Raw genomic sequence first — 17,337 nt, forward strand, 5'->3', positions numbered from 1 at the left:
GCCATGGAAAATAAGCATCAACTTAGGTCCTTTACCTAACAGAACTATTATTAGGTGACTAAAGACATTTTCAGACCAAGACTAAAACAACGTCAACAGGTTGGTGAATCTATATAAGCATTAACCTTCAAAAATTGTAATTATAGGCCAGATGCAGTGGTTCATGCCTGTAGTCCAGCACTTTGGGAGGCTAAGGTGGAAGGGTCACTTGAGCCCAGGAATTTGAGACCAGCCTGGGCAACAAAATACAAAAATTAGCCAGATGTAGTGGTGTGTGCGTGTAGTCCCAGCTACTTGGGGGGCTGAGGTGAGAGGATTGCTTGAGTTTAGGAGGCAGAGGCTGCAGTGAGCTGTGATCATGCCATTGCACTCCAGCCGGTGTGACAGAATGAAACCCTGACTCAAACATTTTTTTATAATTTTGAAGGGTTTTTGAATTATCCTGCATGCACACACAGATACACACATACACACACACCGAGAGAGAGAGAGAGAGAGAGAGAGAGAGAGAGAGAGAGAGAGAGAGAGAGAGAGGGCTGTGAAATGATGCATGGGAAGAGTATTCATTGCAGCATTGTTTGAAACAGCATAAATTAAAAACAACCTCAATATTCATCAAGAAGGGAATGGATTAAATAGATTATATTACACCCATATATTGGAATATCGTTTAGGGATTAAAAATAATGAAATATATTTTTGAGTATGATATAGAATAAATATATTTCTATATGAGTTAGATTTTCTGCATTAACAACTGCAAAATCTCAGTGGGTTATAACAATGAACATGAATTTCTCATATACTCCATCTACACAGGAGGAGAAAGTGAATCATTGCAAACATCAAACATGATTTCACAATTGCTAGGTTAAACAATGAGAGTGAAGAACAGTGTGTACAGTGTCCTACCACTTCTATAAAAGAAATCGAGCCAAAATAATTCATCATATAATTGTTTTGCATATAAGATCTCTGGAAGAATACGCATGAAACTGGCAAAGATGGCTGCTTTAGGGCATGGGAACTAGGTGGCTGCACTAGGGATATGCTGGACTTATTTCACTGTTTACCCTTGGCACCTTTTGAATTTTATGCCATTTGAATATATTATCTAAGAAAAAAATTAAATTTCCTGTATTGTTTGGGTGGAGGCTAGAGATAACAACTTTAGACTTGATCCAGCAGGTATAGATGGTAAGATTTTAAGAGTAATCACAGAAAGAATTGGAATTGAGCATACAACTAAAATGGCACAGGAAAAGAGGGGTAAAAATATTCTCTTGGGCACGTAAAAAATATATATATATATATATTTAAGAATCATTCGTGTTTTTTTCTGTAAAACTACCTTTGCATCTCATTTGACCCTTTTTCTATCAGGTTATTACTGTTTCTTTTTTTTTTTTTTTTTTGGCATTGATATGTAGGGTCTCCTTTTACATTAGGGAGATAAGCCCTTTGTCTGTGACACAGTTGCAAATATATTTTCCTAGTTTGTTGCAGGATTTTATGGAATGCAGGTGAATTTTTCAGTCTTTTAAAAAAATAACTTGAGTCATAGTTAGAAAGCCTTTCCCATTTTAAGATTATAAAAGAATTATCTAATATTGTCTTTCAATACTTCCTGTATGAGTCTCATTGTTTTCTCCAGGAAACTTTTATGTAGGCAGAAACAATACTGAGTACAACTGCATGTCTTTTAAGGGGCCTAATACCTCCTGTGTGTCTTCTCCAGTAGAGAATCCATTTCTACTGATGATCTTACATTTTTCCCTAATCACTGATTAGTGTCCTCTACGCAACTGGAAAAAAAATGGGTTTCACAATGATTTTGAAAAAACAACTTGATTTTATTCCCATTATAGAGGAAGAAATTAAAGTTTAGAGATGTTAGGAAACTTGTTCAGTATTACATAGAAAGTAGTGGTGTTGGAACGGAAACTCAGGCTGAAATCTTAACTCCTACAGGCTGTGATGGGCACAACCTAGAAATGGTATTTCTTTGCAGCTTGATTGAGGTATAACTGACAAACTGTGTGAATGTAAGATACATAATGCGATGAATTGTATACAAATACATTGTGAAATGATTACCACAATCAAGTCAGTTAACACACTAATCGCTGTAGTTACCATTTCGTGTGATGATAACATTTGAGATCTACTCTGTTAGTAAATTTCAAGTATACAATACAGTATTGTTAACCATAGCTGTCATGTTGTACATTAGACCCCCAGAACTTGTTCATCTTATAAGCGGAAGTGTGTACCCTTTGAACAACATCTTCCCAATCCGTTCATGGCCCAGCTCCTGGTAACCACCATTCTACTCTCTGCTTCTATGAGTTTGACTGTTTTTAGATTCCACATTTGAGATCACACAGTATTTGTCTTTCTGGGTCTGGCTTATTTCACTTAGGATAATGTCCTCCAGGTTCATCCATGTTATCACAAAATGCCAGATTTCCTTCTTTTTTAGGGCTGAATAGTATATCACAGTATCTCTATCCATCATTCATCGGCACTTAGGTGGCTTCCCTGTCTTGGTTGCTGTGAATAATGCTACAGTGAACATAGAGTGCAGATATCTCTTTAAGATAGTAATCTCACTTTCTTCGAATATATACCCAGAAGTGGAATTCCTGGATCATATGGTAATTCCATTTTTAATTTTTTGAGGAGCCTTCATACTGTTTTCGATAATAGCTGTGCCAATTTACATTCCCACCAACAGTGTACAAGGGTTCCCTTTTCTCCACACTCTTGCCAACACTTGTTATCTCTTCTTGTCTTTTTAAATAATAACCACCCTAACAGGTGTGAGATAATACCTCGTTGTGGTTTTGAGTTTTGCGGATAGTTAGTGACAGTGAGCACCTTGTTATATAGCTGGTGGCCATTTGTATGTATCTGGAGAAATGTCTATTCAATTATTTGACCACAAAAAAGAACGAAATTATGTTATTTGCAGCAACGTGAATGGAACTGGAGGTCATGTTAAATGAAATAAGCCAGGCACAGAAAGACAAACATCGCATGTATCTCACTCATATTTGGTAGCTTAAAAAGTTGATCTCCGAGGTCAGGAGATCGAGACCATCCTGGATAACGTGGTGAAATGCCGTCTCTACTAAAAACACAAAAAATTAGCTGGGTGTGTGGCGAGTGCCTGTAGTCCCAGCTACTCAGGAGGCTAAGCCAGGAGAATGGCGTGAACCCAGGAGGTGGAGCTTGCAGTGAGCCGAGATCGTGCTACTGCACTCCAGCCTGGGTGACAGAGTGAGACTCCATCTCAAACAAAACAAAACAAAACAAAACAAAACAAAACAAAACAAAACAAAACAAAAAAAACAGTTGATCTCGTAGAAGTAGAGAGTAGAATGAGAGATACCAGAAGCTGGAAAGGGTGGGGGCAGTGGAGGACGAAAAGAGGTTGGTTAACTGTACAAACACATAGTTATATAGAGAGAATAAGTTCCAATGTTTGATAGCAAAGTAGGGTGACTATAGTTAAAAACAATGTATTGTAGATTTCAAAATAGCTAGGAAAGAAATGTTCCCAACACATAGAAATGATCAATACTGTAGGTGATGGATACCCTAAATACCCTGACTTGATCATTACACATTGTATGCATGTTATAAAATATCACATCTACTCCATGAATATGTACAAATATTATATATCAATAAAACATTTTAAAACTCCATTCATGAATTTTGCCTGTTTTAAAGTCTGACTCTTTTTCGTTATTGAGTTGTATGAGTTCCTTATATATTTTGGATGTTAACCCCTTATCAGATATATGGTTTGCAAATACTAGAAATGATATTGATTATTCTTTTCTTTTACGTATTACTGTCAATATCAGTAAACGAGGCAGCGAAAAGATACCAGTTTTCGAAAACAGAGCTGCACACACTAAATGGGGAGATTATGAAACATGGTTTAGAAATCTAATTTGCTCATTTGTCCCATGATATTAACACTTAGCAATTTATAAATTGTTCTCACATGGATTATCTCATGCCATCCTACAACAAAAAGATATTTCAGTTGTTAAAATAGCATTTGTTCTCTAGGAAAATGGGAGGAAAGCGACATATATACAATGTTATTCATAGCAACAATGAGTTAGCAAAAGATTGGAAATAAATGTCTATCTTTTAACTAAGGGACTGCAAAGTGTGTGCAGAACAGTGTGTACAGTATGCTCCCACTTGTGAGCAAATGCGTAATACTTCAACTTCTTCATCCTTTCAAGTTTTCTAAATTCAGGAAATGGTACATTCAATATATATTTTTAAATCACCATGATAGTCAAGATTCTCCCAAATAAAAGGATACCTTGGCCACAAGTTCTGGGTCTCTTTAGTCTACAGGGTTAGTTCATTCAATCTGAAGTACACTTCACTAATATTTTAGGCTTTCACTCATTACCTAGGCTCTGGCTTGTGCAGCTAACTGGCAATTCTCAAAGAAGTAGAAGCCTGACCAGCCTGACCAAATCCCGTCTCTACTAAAAATACAAAAATTAGCCGGGCGTGGTGGCATATGCCTGTAATCCCAGCTACTCGGGAGGCTGAGCCAGGAGAATTGCTTGAACCCGGGAGGTGGAGGTTGCAGTGAGCTGAGATCGAGCCATTGCACTCCAGCCTGGGCAACAAGAGGGAGACTCTATCTAAAAAAAACCCAAAAAACAAAGAGGGCTGGGTGCTGGTGGCTCACGCCTATAATCCCAACACTTTGGGAGGCCAAGATGGGTGGATCACAGCCAAGAGATCGAGACCATCCTGGCCAACATGGTGAAATCCCATCTCTACCAAAAATATAAAAATTAGCTGGGCTGGGTGGCACGCACCTGTAGTCCCAGCTACTCGGGAGTCTGAGGCAGGAGAATCGCTTGAACCAGGGAGGCAGAGGTTGCAGTGAGCCGAGATCGCGCCACTGCACTCCAGCCTGGCGACAGAGCGAGACCCCATCTTAAAAAAAAAAAAAAAAAAAAAAAAGAAAGAAAAAAGAAATTGATGATAGAAAATAGATGATAGAGAATAACCCGGACCAAAATGTGTAACATCACAGATGTCTTTTGGAATCTTTTTCTTTGTCTTACATAGTGGACTCGCTCCAGCCTATTGCTTGCCACAGAAATGCAGACTCCAGGGCAAACTCTGTGGCTATCACACAGTGCAGTGTCCTTTCACAGAAGATCCACAAGATCCTAAATGCATACTTTCTGTTCGGACTAGTCACAGGATATGGATCTCAAGTGGGTCCATCCTCAAAAGCACCACAAACTCATCCTCAGTTAAATCTCTTGGTGTCTTATCAACAAAAGTAATGGTTCCAGTTCCAGGCAGCACACCAAAGTACATGCCATCCGAAGGCAGACTGCCCCGTCTCCTCTGACCTGTGGTTGCATCCAACACACAGCTGATCCACTCAACCAAAGCCTTCATCAGATCTCTTCGTGGATTCTCACAATGTGCTCACATTTCTTCCTTTGTGTGCTGATCTTCATAACTTGACACAGAAATGTATTTTGTTCTAGAACAGACAAATAATCAGCGAAAACAAATCTCTAAGGGCCTAAGGTGTGAGAAATCACTTTCTTTGAACTATTGAAGCCCCAAGGAGCTATCTGAGGGCATTAAGTACTCGTTCATCAAGCTTGACGTAAATTACCAAGCCTGCTTGAAATAGCTCACCAGTCCTTTCCGCCTGCTTCTAAGGGTGACCTGCCTCCATCAGTCTGACAGTATTCTGTGTGAGTGACACAGGACACGTCGATTCATGTTTTCTTTTTAACTGATTCCCATTGGCATTGACCTGACTCCCCTTTCATTATGCAGAGCAAAGCAGGAGAAGGCACACTGGCCACTAATAACTATCCTTGGTACTTTGAAAACAACTGGATGGTGGAAGTGCCACCCTCCTCCGCTCCCATCAAGTATTTTTGCCAAAAAAAAAAAAAAAAAGTCAAACCTGAATCAGATCATGCTTCTTGATTTAGTTGTACTAGTTTACAGGAAATCCAGGGCATATAGGAACATGTTACACCATGAGGAGACAACCAGCAATATCCAAAATGCAGGAAACTCTGAAGGACAAATGATTTGGTAGTTTGGAATAAACTACAAGAAAAATGAAAGAGATGAAGAATGTTTAGATTGAAAGATTTCAGAGGCTATCCATCAAATGCAATGAGTGAATGTTATTTGAATCCTGATTCAAGCAAAGTGTAAACAAAACGTATGAGAGAAATGGGGAAACTTGTACACTGAGTAATTGATATTAAGGAACTGTCAACTTTTTTAGGAGTGACAACAGTAGTATGGTTGTCTTGATGCAGGAGTTTTGCTTCTTCGCTCAGCTACATCCGGGCTCTTGTCTCACCAGGAAGAATTAGGCATGCAGACATTGAGGAGTGAGTGGAGTAGAATATATTAAGAGAAAGGAAAGCTCTCAAGACAAAGAGGGGACGTCGGGGGTGCTTCTCCGATCTGAAGACAGGAAAGTTCCCCCCAATATAGCTGAGCCCGGGGTTTTTTTATGGGCCCAGAATAGAGAGCGTGTGCTGACTGGTTTGTGAGTATGCAAAAAAGGTCAAAGCGAAGACTCTACTCAAAGGTGGGAACAACAGTGTAGAAAACAAATTAAGAAAAACTAGGTATATGTAAAATAGGTGAAAGATAGGGATCAATAAGAGGAAAGCACATCAAATGGGAAGGCAAGTTCTCAATCCAGTCTGAGGATTTACCTGGGACAGTTTCCGGCTTGAAGGTTGGGTTTCACTGGGAACCTGCCCCTATCTGCCTAGGCATTTGCCTGCCTTTATCAGTGTGTGTAAACAAGTCCCCATCTTTTATATATACTGAAATATTTACTGATATAAATACTGAAATACTTACAGATACAATGACAGGCCTGGGATATGCTCCAGAATTGCCCAGTGGAAAGATGGGGAGCAAGGAACATATAGGTGAAACTAGATTAGTCATGAATTGAGTTTTGCTACAGCTGGGTGATGGCTACTTGGGTGTCCACCGTACTATTGTTTGTGTAAGTTTGACATTCTCCGTAAGATGGATAAGTAAGAAGAAATTCTCAAGATCAGAAAAAGACAAGTAAAAAGTCGCCAAAGGTCCTGGGCAAGTGTTTTGAAGTGTCGACGTACAGAGTAGACTGCAGGGTAGGGAGGTGGGGAACTTGGTGGGAAAACCTAACTTGAGGCCAGACTACATTTAAAGCAATTTAAGGACTTCGGAGTGGGAAAGTCCAAGTAGGGAAATGGTGATACAAGGATGGGGCTTGGCAGAGACGTTTGTAGTCCTGCACTTAGGATAATGAAAGCCACAAACGTAAAGAAGTGTTCAGGGGGCAGAGAAACCCTTACACCATAGGGAATGAACCAACTAGGAAAGGAAAAAAAAGAAAGCCTGTTGAGCTCATAAAGGAGGTAATTAGCCCAAGCTCCCATCTCCAGTTTACTCTTGTTTTAGTAAACCAAGAAACACCTCTCAGAAACGGAGCTCCATTTCACTCTTGCCACCTAGACATTTAAAAAATCTCGGTGGCTCACACCTGTAATCCCAGCGCTTTGGGAGGCCGAGGTGGGTGGATCACGAGGTCAGGAGATCGAGACCATCCTGGCTAACATGGTGAAACCTCATCTCTACTAAAAATACAAAAAATGAGCCAGGCGTGGTGGCGGGTGCCTGTAGTCCCAGCTACTTGGGAGGCTGAGGCAGGAGAATGGCGTAAACCCGGTAGGCGGAGCTTGCAGTGAGCCAAGATCACACCACTGCACTCCAGCCTGGGCGACAGAGCAAGACTCTGTCTCAAAAAAAAAAAAAAAAAAAAAAAAAAAACCAAAACTGTCTTTTTCCAGTTAAGGTGAAATAGTTCGGAACAACGCATTTTAAGGACATAATCGGGCTCTGTCATCTCTGTAACTTGCAACCCTAACTTCCCTTTGGAAGTTGCGCAATGCTATTTTGAAATGGTTTCAAAAGCTATTTAGACCTGGAGCTGGCTCTTTGGTCTGTGTGCCCAACTTCATTCCACACCGGGTTTGGGCCAAACACTAAAGTGGCCTTCACTGGACTCAAGCAGGAGGTGGCCGACAGCTCTGCTTCTCAACAAGAATCTACACAAGGGATCCAGGTGGGAAAACACCAGATTCTCCATTACTGTTCTCCATCCTGATGACCTTGAGCATGAGCACGATGGTGTTGGAGGGCTTCGTCTCTCCAGTATTCTTTCTCCTCCAATTAATCTGAGTAGTCACCATGCTTTGTGTGCCTGGAGAAATCTATAGAAGAAGTGATGTTATTTTAAACGTTGATTGTTATCTGCCTAAGGTGCACATCTTGCTTTCAACGGTTGAGTTACTCTACACAAATATGCTTGTAGCAAGAATGGAACAAAGGGATAACCCAGGGGAATGACATGCAAACAGCCTCCCAGAGCCATGTGGTTTTTAAACACAAAGGTTAGGAATCTGAACTTAGTAGTCTTAAAATAGACAAGCACAGAAGGGGACATGACAGAACTGCTTGCCCATAGTTCAAATACTTGACTGTTTCAATGCAGCATACTATATTAGAATTATCTGCGTAAACATGTACTTCTCTTGCTAGGCTATATTTTAGATCAGGACTGCACGTTTATTGCCAGTATCCAGAAAAATGCCTGTCTCCTCACAGGGTCCAACATGACCCAATCAGTAAACACCTAAATGAAAGCACAAATAGGTTTGAAGACATAGTCTTTTAGGATGCAGAAATCATATATATGACCGAGATGCAGGCCATCCTTTCAAAAATCCCTTCAAAATAGGACACACATATTCATTTCATCACTTAAAGCATTTGTTTTTAAAACCACATGGGATTCCAATGTCATTGAAATAGCAATACTTTCTCTTACTAGCATCATGATTGAGGGAAATCAATGAGATATATAAATGAGAAGTACTCCCAATGTTCCTCAATGGAAAGAGGAACAGCTGCTATTTCAGAGACCACAAAGAGGAAAAGTAAAAATAGTTATTTCCTCCTGCAAGTCTGTCTCCTACATTTAACTTGGGGCCTGTTCTTTCCAAGGCATCAAGAAAAAATGGACTGCCCGTTCTACACTCAAATCAACAGGCTTCCCCAAATAAGTTCAGCAATTAGAAGGCACAGTGGGCTGCTGTGACAGCTCTCAGTCCTGATCACAGGCCAGTGAGCACGCCTCACGCCCCTGCAAAGCATTTTCCCAGCATCTGCATGCCATGTGCTTCTGTCTTGCTTGTCCCCATTCATCCCCTTCAGGCTTCAAGGCAAAGCAACATATGAACATAAGCCTGCCTTCTTTCGTACAAAGTATTTTTCCCGTCTGAGATGTTAGATCTTAAAAGAGGGTGACCTGGCCGGGCGCGGTGGTTCACACCTGCAATCCCAGCACTTTGGGAGGCTGAGGTGGGCGGATCACCTGAGGTCAAGAGTTTGAGACCAGTATGGGCAACATGGTAACACCCCGTCTCTACTAAAAATCCAAAAAATTAGCTGGGCATGGTGGTGCATGCCTGTAGTTCAAGCTACTTAGTAGGTTGAGGCAAGAGAATCACTTGAACCCTGGAGGTGGAGGTGGCAGTGAGCCTAGATGGTGCCATTGCACTCCAGCCTGGGCTACAAGAGCGAAACTCCGTCCAAAAAAAAAAAGAGGGTGACCTAAGAATTCTGCCAAAGAGAATTCCCAATGATTTATTGTTACAATAATTGCCCTTTATAGATTTTCATATAATGTAGAGACCTGTAGGATGAAATGACCTCAGAGACCATTTAGTAAAATATCTTATTTTTTTGAGATAGGGTCTCGCTCTGTCACCTCCAGCTCTGTCACAGGCTGGAGTACAGTGACGCATCACAGCTAACTGTAGCCTCGACCTCCCAGGCTCAAGTGATCCTCCCACCTCAGCCTCCCAAGCAGCTGGGACCACAGGAACACACCACCATACTCAGCTAATTGTTTGACTTTTTGTAGAGATGAGGTCTCACTGTGTTGCCCAGGTGGTTATTAAACTCCTGGGTTCAAGGGATCCTCCCATCTCAGCCTCCCAAAAGGCTGGCATTACAGGTGTCAGCCACCATACCCGGCCAATATCTTCATTTTAAAAATGACAAAATTATCACCCAAAGTCAACAGTTTACTTTAGGGTTCATTCTTTGTGTTGTACATTCCATGGGTTTGGAAAAATGTATAATGACATGTATCCATCACTATGGTATCAGAGTATTTTTATTGCCCTAAAAATCCTCTGTGCTTGGCCTGTTCATCCCTCCCTCCCAATCCCTGATCTTTTTCTTGTCTCCATAGTTTGAGTGATAATGATGTGTGTGGGTTAATCAATTATACCAAATGTATCACTCTGGTGAAGGTTGTTGACATAGAGGGAAGCAACATATGTGTGGGGGTAGGAGGTCTTATGGAATTTCTCTGTACCCTCCTCTCAATTTTGCTTTGAAATTAAAACCACCCTCTAAAAAGTCTTTTTTAAAAATGATGAAAATTGAGACTCTGAGAGGTGACCAAGGTCACAGAGCTGGTTCAAAATAGGCCAAGATTAAAACCCAGTGGACTTATTGTTGCCAGCTTTATGTGCCAGGTGGGCTACCCTACATCCCATAACAGGAAGAAGTTGAGAAATACCTAATGAACAGCCATGGTGAGCTATTTCTTAGAAATACAGGTGACAAATAGAGTTCGGGTACATCCCCTCTAGGTCCAGTGAAATCATCTGCTCATGTGAGTGGCAGAGGAGTGTGATGCATTCTAAAGTTTCCATCTTGGCTTCTGTTTTCATCATCTCCCCTTGCTTCCCCCACCCCCACTTGCCAGCACCTCCACATTTTTGTCCGTGCTGTGCTCTGTGCTCGGAAGGCTTTCTCTCCCATCTTCAGCTGCTCCTCATCCCTAAGGGTGAAGCATCTCATTCAGCACCTCATCTATGAGGTTTTCTTTGGGCAGCATGAATCCCTCCCTCAGATTGTGTTGCTGAATACTTGTAAAAAACACTGTAATAGAATTTGTAAGTACTGCTGTTACTTATTAGCCCTCCAATTAGACTGACTTCCATCAGAGCAGGATTGGGTCATAATCAACTTTGTATTTCCAGAAACAAACTCCATGAGAGGGTGAAGGGTATGTACTCAAAAAAAAAAAAAAAAAATGCAGACAGAACACAGATCTAACATTTCTTTTTCCACAGTACAGTTTGACACTAGAAAACATTATAAAATAAACATAAATATGGCTTCTACAATGAAGCAGTTTGTAGAATATATTGAATACTATAGATTTAAGAGTTCTGGTAGGACATAAGCTACATATGACTAAAATAGAAAAACAGTTATAATACTATCACATAGTATTGTCATTTTTCATTGTTCTGAAACTGTTCATAACCATTTAGGTTGACTGTAATCATAATAATGGCAATCATTTGCTTTAAAAATCAGAAATAATGTAAAGTATATAAAGTATATAAGGAAGTTTGGTCCTAGCTCATGGGTGCCCAACTGGAGTCATTTTGGAGGGCTGTAAAACCACGAATTATGAGAAGATAGAAGGTACAGATTAAATAATAAATCTATTTATTATTAGAAATTGGCTTATAGGAAATCTATCATATAAATCTAGTTTTAGATTTTAGACCACACAAGAACAAGAGAAAAAAATCAGCGTCAAGTAAACAGTTCTTGCTTATAGGTCTTGCTGCCTCCAAACCAGGAATTACATTAAATTGTGCTAATGCAAAAAAAAAAAAAAAACAACAAACAAAAAATACAGAAAAATAAGCTACTTTCAAGTTTCAAGTAAACAACTGTTTGGTTTTTCAAGATTTAAAAAGATAAAATGAGTTTCAACACATTACACAAAGACAGTGAAGCTGTTTTTTCCTAGCACATGTACGATGTACTAATGTGCTATGTGCATTATTCGAACTAAAAAAAATTTAGGTCAAAAAAACATACCTTTTTAAAGCATCTTTTGCTCCACTTCATAGGTTTCTGCAAATTATATTTTCCCCAAACATGAACACAACATTTGAACTATTCATTTATTTTACTTTATAAGGAATTGATAGAAATATAAATGTACATATGCCTAAAAAGTGGCTATCCTACATATGACAGCCTAGAATTTACTAACTCCATAGGTTTTCTGGATATTTCAAGCACACATTAAAACAATTACAGAGAGGACATACATTTATGATTTATGCAAATTAAGGCACATCAATTACAATCTATTTTTTTAAGTTAGTTTAAGAATCTTCGTTTATAAAAATTCAAAATATGTCCAAACTCAACTTTTTAGTAGGAATGTTAGTTTGTTGGGTTTGGCCATCTTTTGTTTTTTCACCTTGAAGGTCAAACATGAAACAATGAGTATTGTAGGTCTTTGTAAAACACATAAATACCTGTAACATTTTGAATCATTTGGCCCTTAAAAATATTGCTTAACAAGTTAAACTCAGCTTAATTGTAGGCAAATGCAAGTATACCCAAGACTGGACTATTTTAGTCTGCTTTTGGTTGCAGATTGAACTTCTGTGGCTGGAAAAAATGTTCTTCAATAGCACTGACCAGTTCATTCAGTTCCTTCTTCAATTGCTCAGGATCACTGGAAAATAAGGGGGAAAAAATCCAGGTCAAGGGATTGTTCCAAAGCACAGTTTAAATGCTCCCCCTACACTGATCAAGTGACACGAAAATACAACCTTAAGAAGAGGACTAAAAAGGAAAAAAACAGAACTCCAGAGACTTAAGCATGGAACGTATCTGTTGACTTAGACAAAACACCCCGTGAGACAATATGCATTATTATCCCCAAAGATTTTTCCAAGGTCTGAACCACAAACAAAGTTATCCTTTGCTCTTCTCATAAGAATTTGTAAGAAACACAATTTTTGGCCTAGCATCCCTAAAAGATCTGTAATATTTGTACCTAAGGGTGTAGAGAAAACTTTCATGATGTCAGTTGCCATTAAATCCTGCTAAACTTTTACAAACATCTGTGTTAACTCCTCAGTCTCCCAGAACACAGACATTCATGATGATGTCTGCCCTCAAACTACTGGCATCTAAGCTACAGCCTTGTCTATAAGGCCTTTCTAGAGTGAACAGCGATGGGGAGCCTCCGGGTGGGTGTGAGGAGTCAAACACCAAGAAATCAGACCCCTGTGATCATATCATAAACTATTTCTTGAACCAAACAGTCACAACTAAAGTATAAACAAAAATCTGGGGAGATAAATCCCTCCAAGAAAATCAAGTTTTCAGGGCTGTGGGAAACATTCATTCATATACAAACATTTGAAAGGTAAGTGACAGATAAAACTGACTTGCAGTTAAAGAGGTTTCCAGCATCTTCAGTAGCCTAGTGTGAGTACTCTAAGTACTTAACACCAAAAAGTTAAATTTAAAAAACTAAATCCTTTGTACTTTCCATTACTTCACACTCTTCATACCATCTTTAACATATGCAGAGTTTAATAGAAATCCCTACAATTAGTTAAAATCATTTCAACATTGTAATAGCTAAACAGCATTTTAACAGCTAAAGCAATCCATTTCATTGTAGACATTAATTCTGGCTCTATACTTACTAGCTCTGTGCCCTTGGGCAAGTGGCTTGGCCTCTCTAAGGCCCAGATTCCTCATTTGTAAAATTGGGATAAAGACTTTACCTTCTCAAGAGAGTTGCTGTACAGATTGCGATAAATTATATAAAGCAACTAGCACTGAACCCAGCCCAAAGACCTCAATAAACGTAGCTATCATTATAATTATTTTTATCCCTACTGGCAACATATAAAGTAATTATGCTTTTTAAGTATATATGAATTATATCAGTTTTCTTTTCCTTCTCCATAAATGTGCTTTGAAGAAAATAACAGTTCTCAGGAAGGCATGTAAGCTAATCATTTTTTAAAAGTATACTTAAAACTAAAACTCAGTGAAATTACTGATTACTAATTTAGTATTCAAGTTTATTTCTTAATCATGACATGAGTGAACATTATGATTCATGTATATACTGATATAATGTTTTTGATATTGCATTTTATGTGTGAAAAAGAAATCAGTACCACAGTGTAAAATTCAGTGGTACGATTCTTAAAACAAAAGTTTTGTGTTACTATTCTCCATCCTAATCAATAACTGTTTCATTTGTTAAATTAATGTTTGAAAACACTTCATAACATCTTTAAAAATAACAGGACACATCCTATAATCATTTAAGCCAGGGATTCCTGTTTCTGAAAAGTCTAAATCTAGATGGATCTCTTTATCGGAATGTTTAGGAAAGTATCATGCATAATTAGGCATTTATTTTTCTCTAATCATGAAAAACCATTTAAGCTAAATGACAAGTAAATACAATGCAGTGTTCTTGATTTGGTTATAAATACAGAGAAAACAGCTATTTTGGGGACTTTTGGGAATGTCTGAATTTATGTGTCAATTTGGCTAGGATAGTGTCTCCAGTTATTCAAACACTAATGTTGTGATGCTGTGAAGGTATCTTGTAGGTGTGATTAATATCTATAATCAGGTGATTTTAAGTAAAGGAGATTATCTTAGACAATGTGGATGGGCTAGATTCTATCTGAAAGGCACTGGGAATGGAACTGAGGTTTTCCTGAAGAATTCCACCTGTAGATGGTAACTTTAACCCATGCCTCAGAGTTCCAGGCTCCCTTTCTGGACAGCCTCTGGATTTCAGACTTGCGGAGCCAGCCCCCATAATCAATTGCACAAGTTGATTCCTTGCAAACAATGTCTTAATAGATACATTCTACTGCTTCTGTTGGTCTACTGGAACCCTACCTAGTACCATTATTATCTGTTTGCCTTAATATTAAGAGAGTGTTCTTAAGAGATGCATATTAGGAGTGAAGTATCGTGAAGTCTTATGATATGTCATGAAATATCACAGAGTCTTTCAAATGGTACAGAAAAATCTCAAATACATAACATATACGGTGAGAGAGCAAATATTGCAAAATGTTAGCAATTGCTGAGTCTGGGTTGGGGTCAAGAAACTGTGGTTCATGTAGTTTTACTGGAACACAGCCATGCCCATTCCTTTACACATATGGCTGCTGTCTGACTACATTAGCAGAGCTGAGCAGTGGTGGCAGAAACCCCATGTCTGCAAATCCTAAAATATTTACTATCTGGCTCTTTACATAAAAAGTTTGGTCTGAGTGAAGGGTACGTGGGTATTCATTGCATTCTTATTCTAACATTTCTGTAGGTTTGAAACTGTTCAAAATAAAAAGTTGGACAAAACTAAAGACATCTCCCCCAAGAAAAAAATATTTTTAAAGGAGCACATACTTGAATAGGATTTTCCATCTTAGTTGAAATTCTATAATTGAAATCCATGACATAAGGCATATTCATAATATTTAAGCTTTTCAGGAAAGAAGGAAATCTTAGTCAAGACTAAGGCTCACGCCTGTAATCCCAACACTTTGGGAGGCTGAGGCTGGCGAATCACTTGAGGCCAGGAGTTTGAGACCAGCCTGGCCAACATGATGAAACCTTGTCTCTACTAAAAAAATAAAAATAAAAATAAATTAGCTGGGTGTGGTGGTGCGTATCTGTAATCTTATCAGGAGGCTGAGGCACAAGAATCACTGGAACCCCAGAGGCGGAGTCTGCATTGAGCCAAGATTCCACCACTGCACTCCAGCCTGGGCAACAGAGAGAGACTCAGTCTCAAAAATAACCAAAAAAACAACAAAAACTTTATTGCTGTTGTACGTTAGGTATGCTGGTGCCTTGCTTAAGCCCTGACCACATATCCATCGACTGACATAGCGCTGAATATCCCATTTAATAAATGGAAACAATGTTTCAATGAATATAATAAAAGGACAAATTTTCAAGGTTTTTTTCACGAATTTATAAGCTAATATTTGAATTTAAGTCCACTCAATAAGCCATGTGAAAAATGTTAATACCATAAAGCCCTAAACATTTAAATCGTGTTATTATTACAAAGGAAAGCTTTCCGAAATATAAGATATATTTTCATCAGATAATGAAAAGCAGTGGACAAGATATAGAAAAAACAGATCCTTAAGTTGGACTGTTTAGTTGGAATGTCCATTTCCTTTTAAAAGAACGAAACATAGAAACAAGAAAACACTAAATAAGAAAGAATTACAAAAAAATGTTTACCAAAAACTATATGCAATATAGCAGCAAAGAGCTTACTACCTAATGCACACGAAAACAAGGTTCTTGCATAATACTACAATAAAACATTGGTAATCCAGAATTGTTAGAAAATGAGCTTTTATATATGTTCACTTAATAGTTGAGTTTTTGCGCTTTAAGCACAAAAAGGTTTTGAATGGGAATCCATAGTGAAAATATATTACACAGTCCCATGACTTCTTAAATATCTCTTTATTGAACATCTTGACATTTGAGAGCCATAAGCATGACTGTGTTGGACTGGAGCTGTATTCTGGGCTCATTTGGGTGTAGAACGCAGTTTCCCTCATGATAAACTCATGGAATGGTGAGTTTTCTAAGTCCTTGTGTCCATGTTTTCTAGTTTTGTTTTGTTTTAATATTTCCTTTCGTGCTATCAGCAGTCACTTCTCCTTGCCTAAGAAAAGTTTGCTATAATTTCCCATTCCTCTAATTTGCTACATTTAATCTGCTAATAGCTTGGCAATTTAAGATGCTCAGGAATTTTCATCTGCTTTTATTTGCATAAAATTCAAGTTTGATTCACAAGGCTGGAAAAACTCTTCTACGAGCAAAGCTTTGGTTTGTCTATGTTGTCACAATTACCTAGACGGGTGCTGTTTACTACAGTGGCCATTAGCCACACGTGGCTATCAAGAACTTGAAATGTGGCAAGTGCCACTGAGGAACTGAATTTTTAATTTTATGAAGTTGAGTTAATTGAGTTCAAGTTTTAAAACTGATACTTGATTCAGTTACTAGAAAACAAGTATGTTTAGAATACTCTGCATATTAAAATCTACTTTGTCTACTCTAAATTTTATTAACTCTACAGATCAAGCATTTCTGATAAAAACGGAGCATTCGAATTGAGATATGCTCTAAGTGTAAAATTACTGAATCAATTTTGAGGACTTTTTTCCAAAGGGAAAAAAAAGAATGTAAAACATCTCATTAATAATATTTACACTGATTACATGTTGTAATAATTTTTGGATATAGTAGGTTACGTAAAATATATTATTGAAATTAATTTCACCTGTTTCTTTTTACGCTTTTAAAAGGTGACAA

The 17,337-nt window shown here is 38.4% G+C and overlaps 1 protein-coding gene across 6 annotated transcripts in view; it reads right to left on the minus strand.

Moving 5' to 3' along the window:
* Positions 1-1,393: 1,393 nt before the first annotated feature.
* LOC105487753 (phosphoglucomutase 2) overlaps positions 1,394-17,337 on the minus strand; it is a 45,812-nt gene continuing 29,868 nt past the window's right edge. For 2 of the 6 annotated variants that reach the window (XM_071093750.1, XM_071093746.1), the window contains 2 exons: positions 5,990-12,676; positions 1,394-5,551 (listed from right to left, as the gene is read on the minus strand). Coding sequence is in view for 5 of the 6 variants with exons in the window: in XM_071093746.1 (XP_070949847.1) it covers positions 12,574-12,676 (103 nt within the window). In the remaining variant the exon portion in view is untranslated. The remainder of the gene's footprint in view (positions 5,552-5,989; positions 12,677-17,337) is intronic. The other 4 variants (XM_011751397.2, XM_071093749.1, XM_071093748.1 and 1 more) reach the window with 4 other exon arrangements.

The sequence above is a fragment of the Macaca nemestrina genome, chromosome 3 (assembly GCF_043159975.1).
Source record: "Macaca nemestrina isolate mMacNem1 chromosome 3, mMacNem.hap1, whole genome shotgun sequence".
In the NCBI taxonomy this organism is placed as follows: domain Eukaryota; kingdom Metazoa; phylum Chordata; class Mammalia; order Primates; family Cercopithecidae; genus Macaca; species Macaca nemestrina.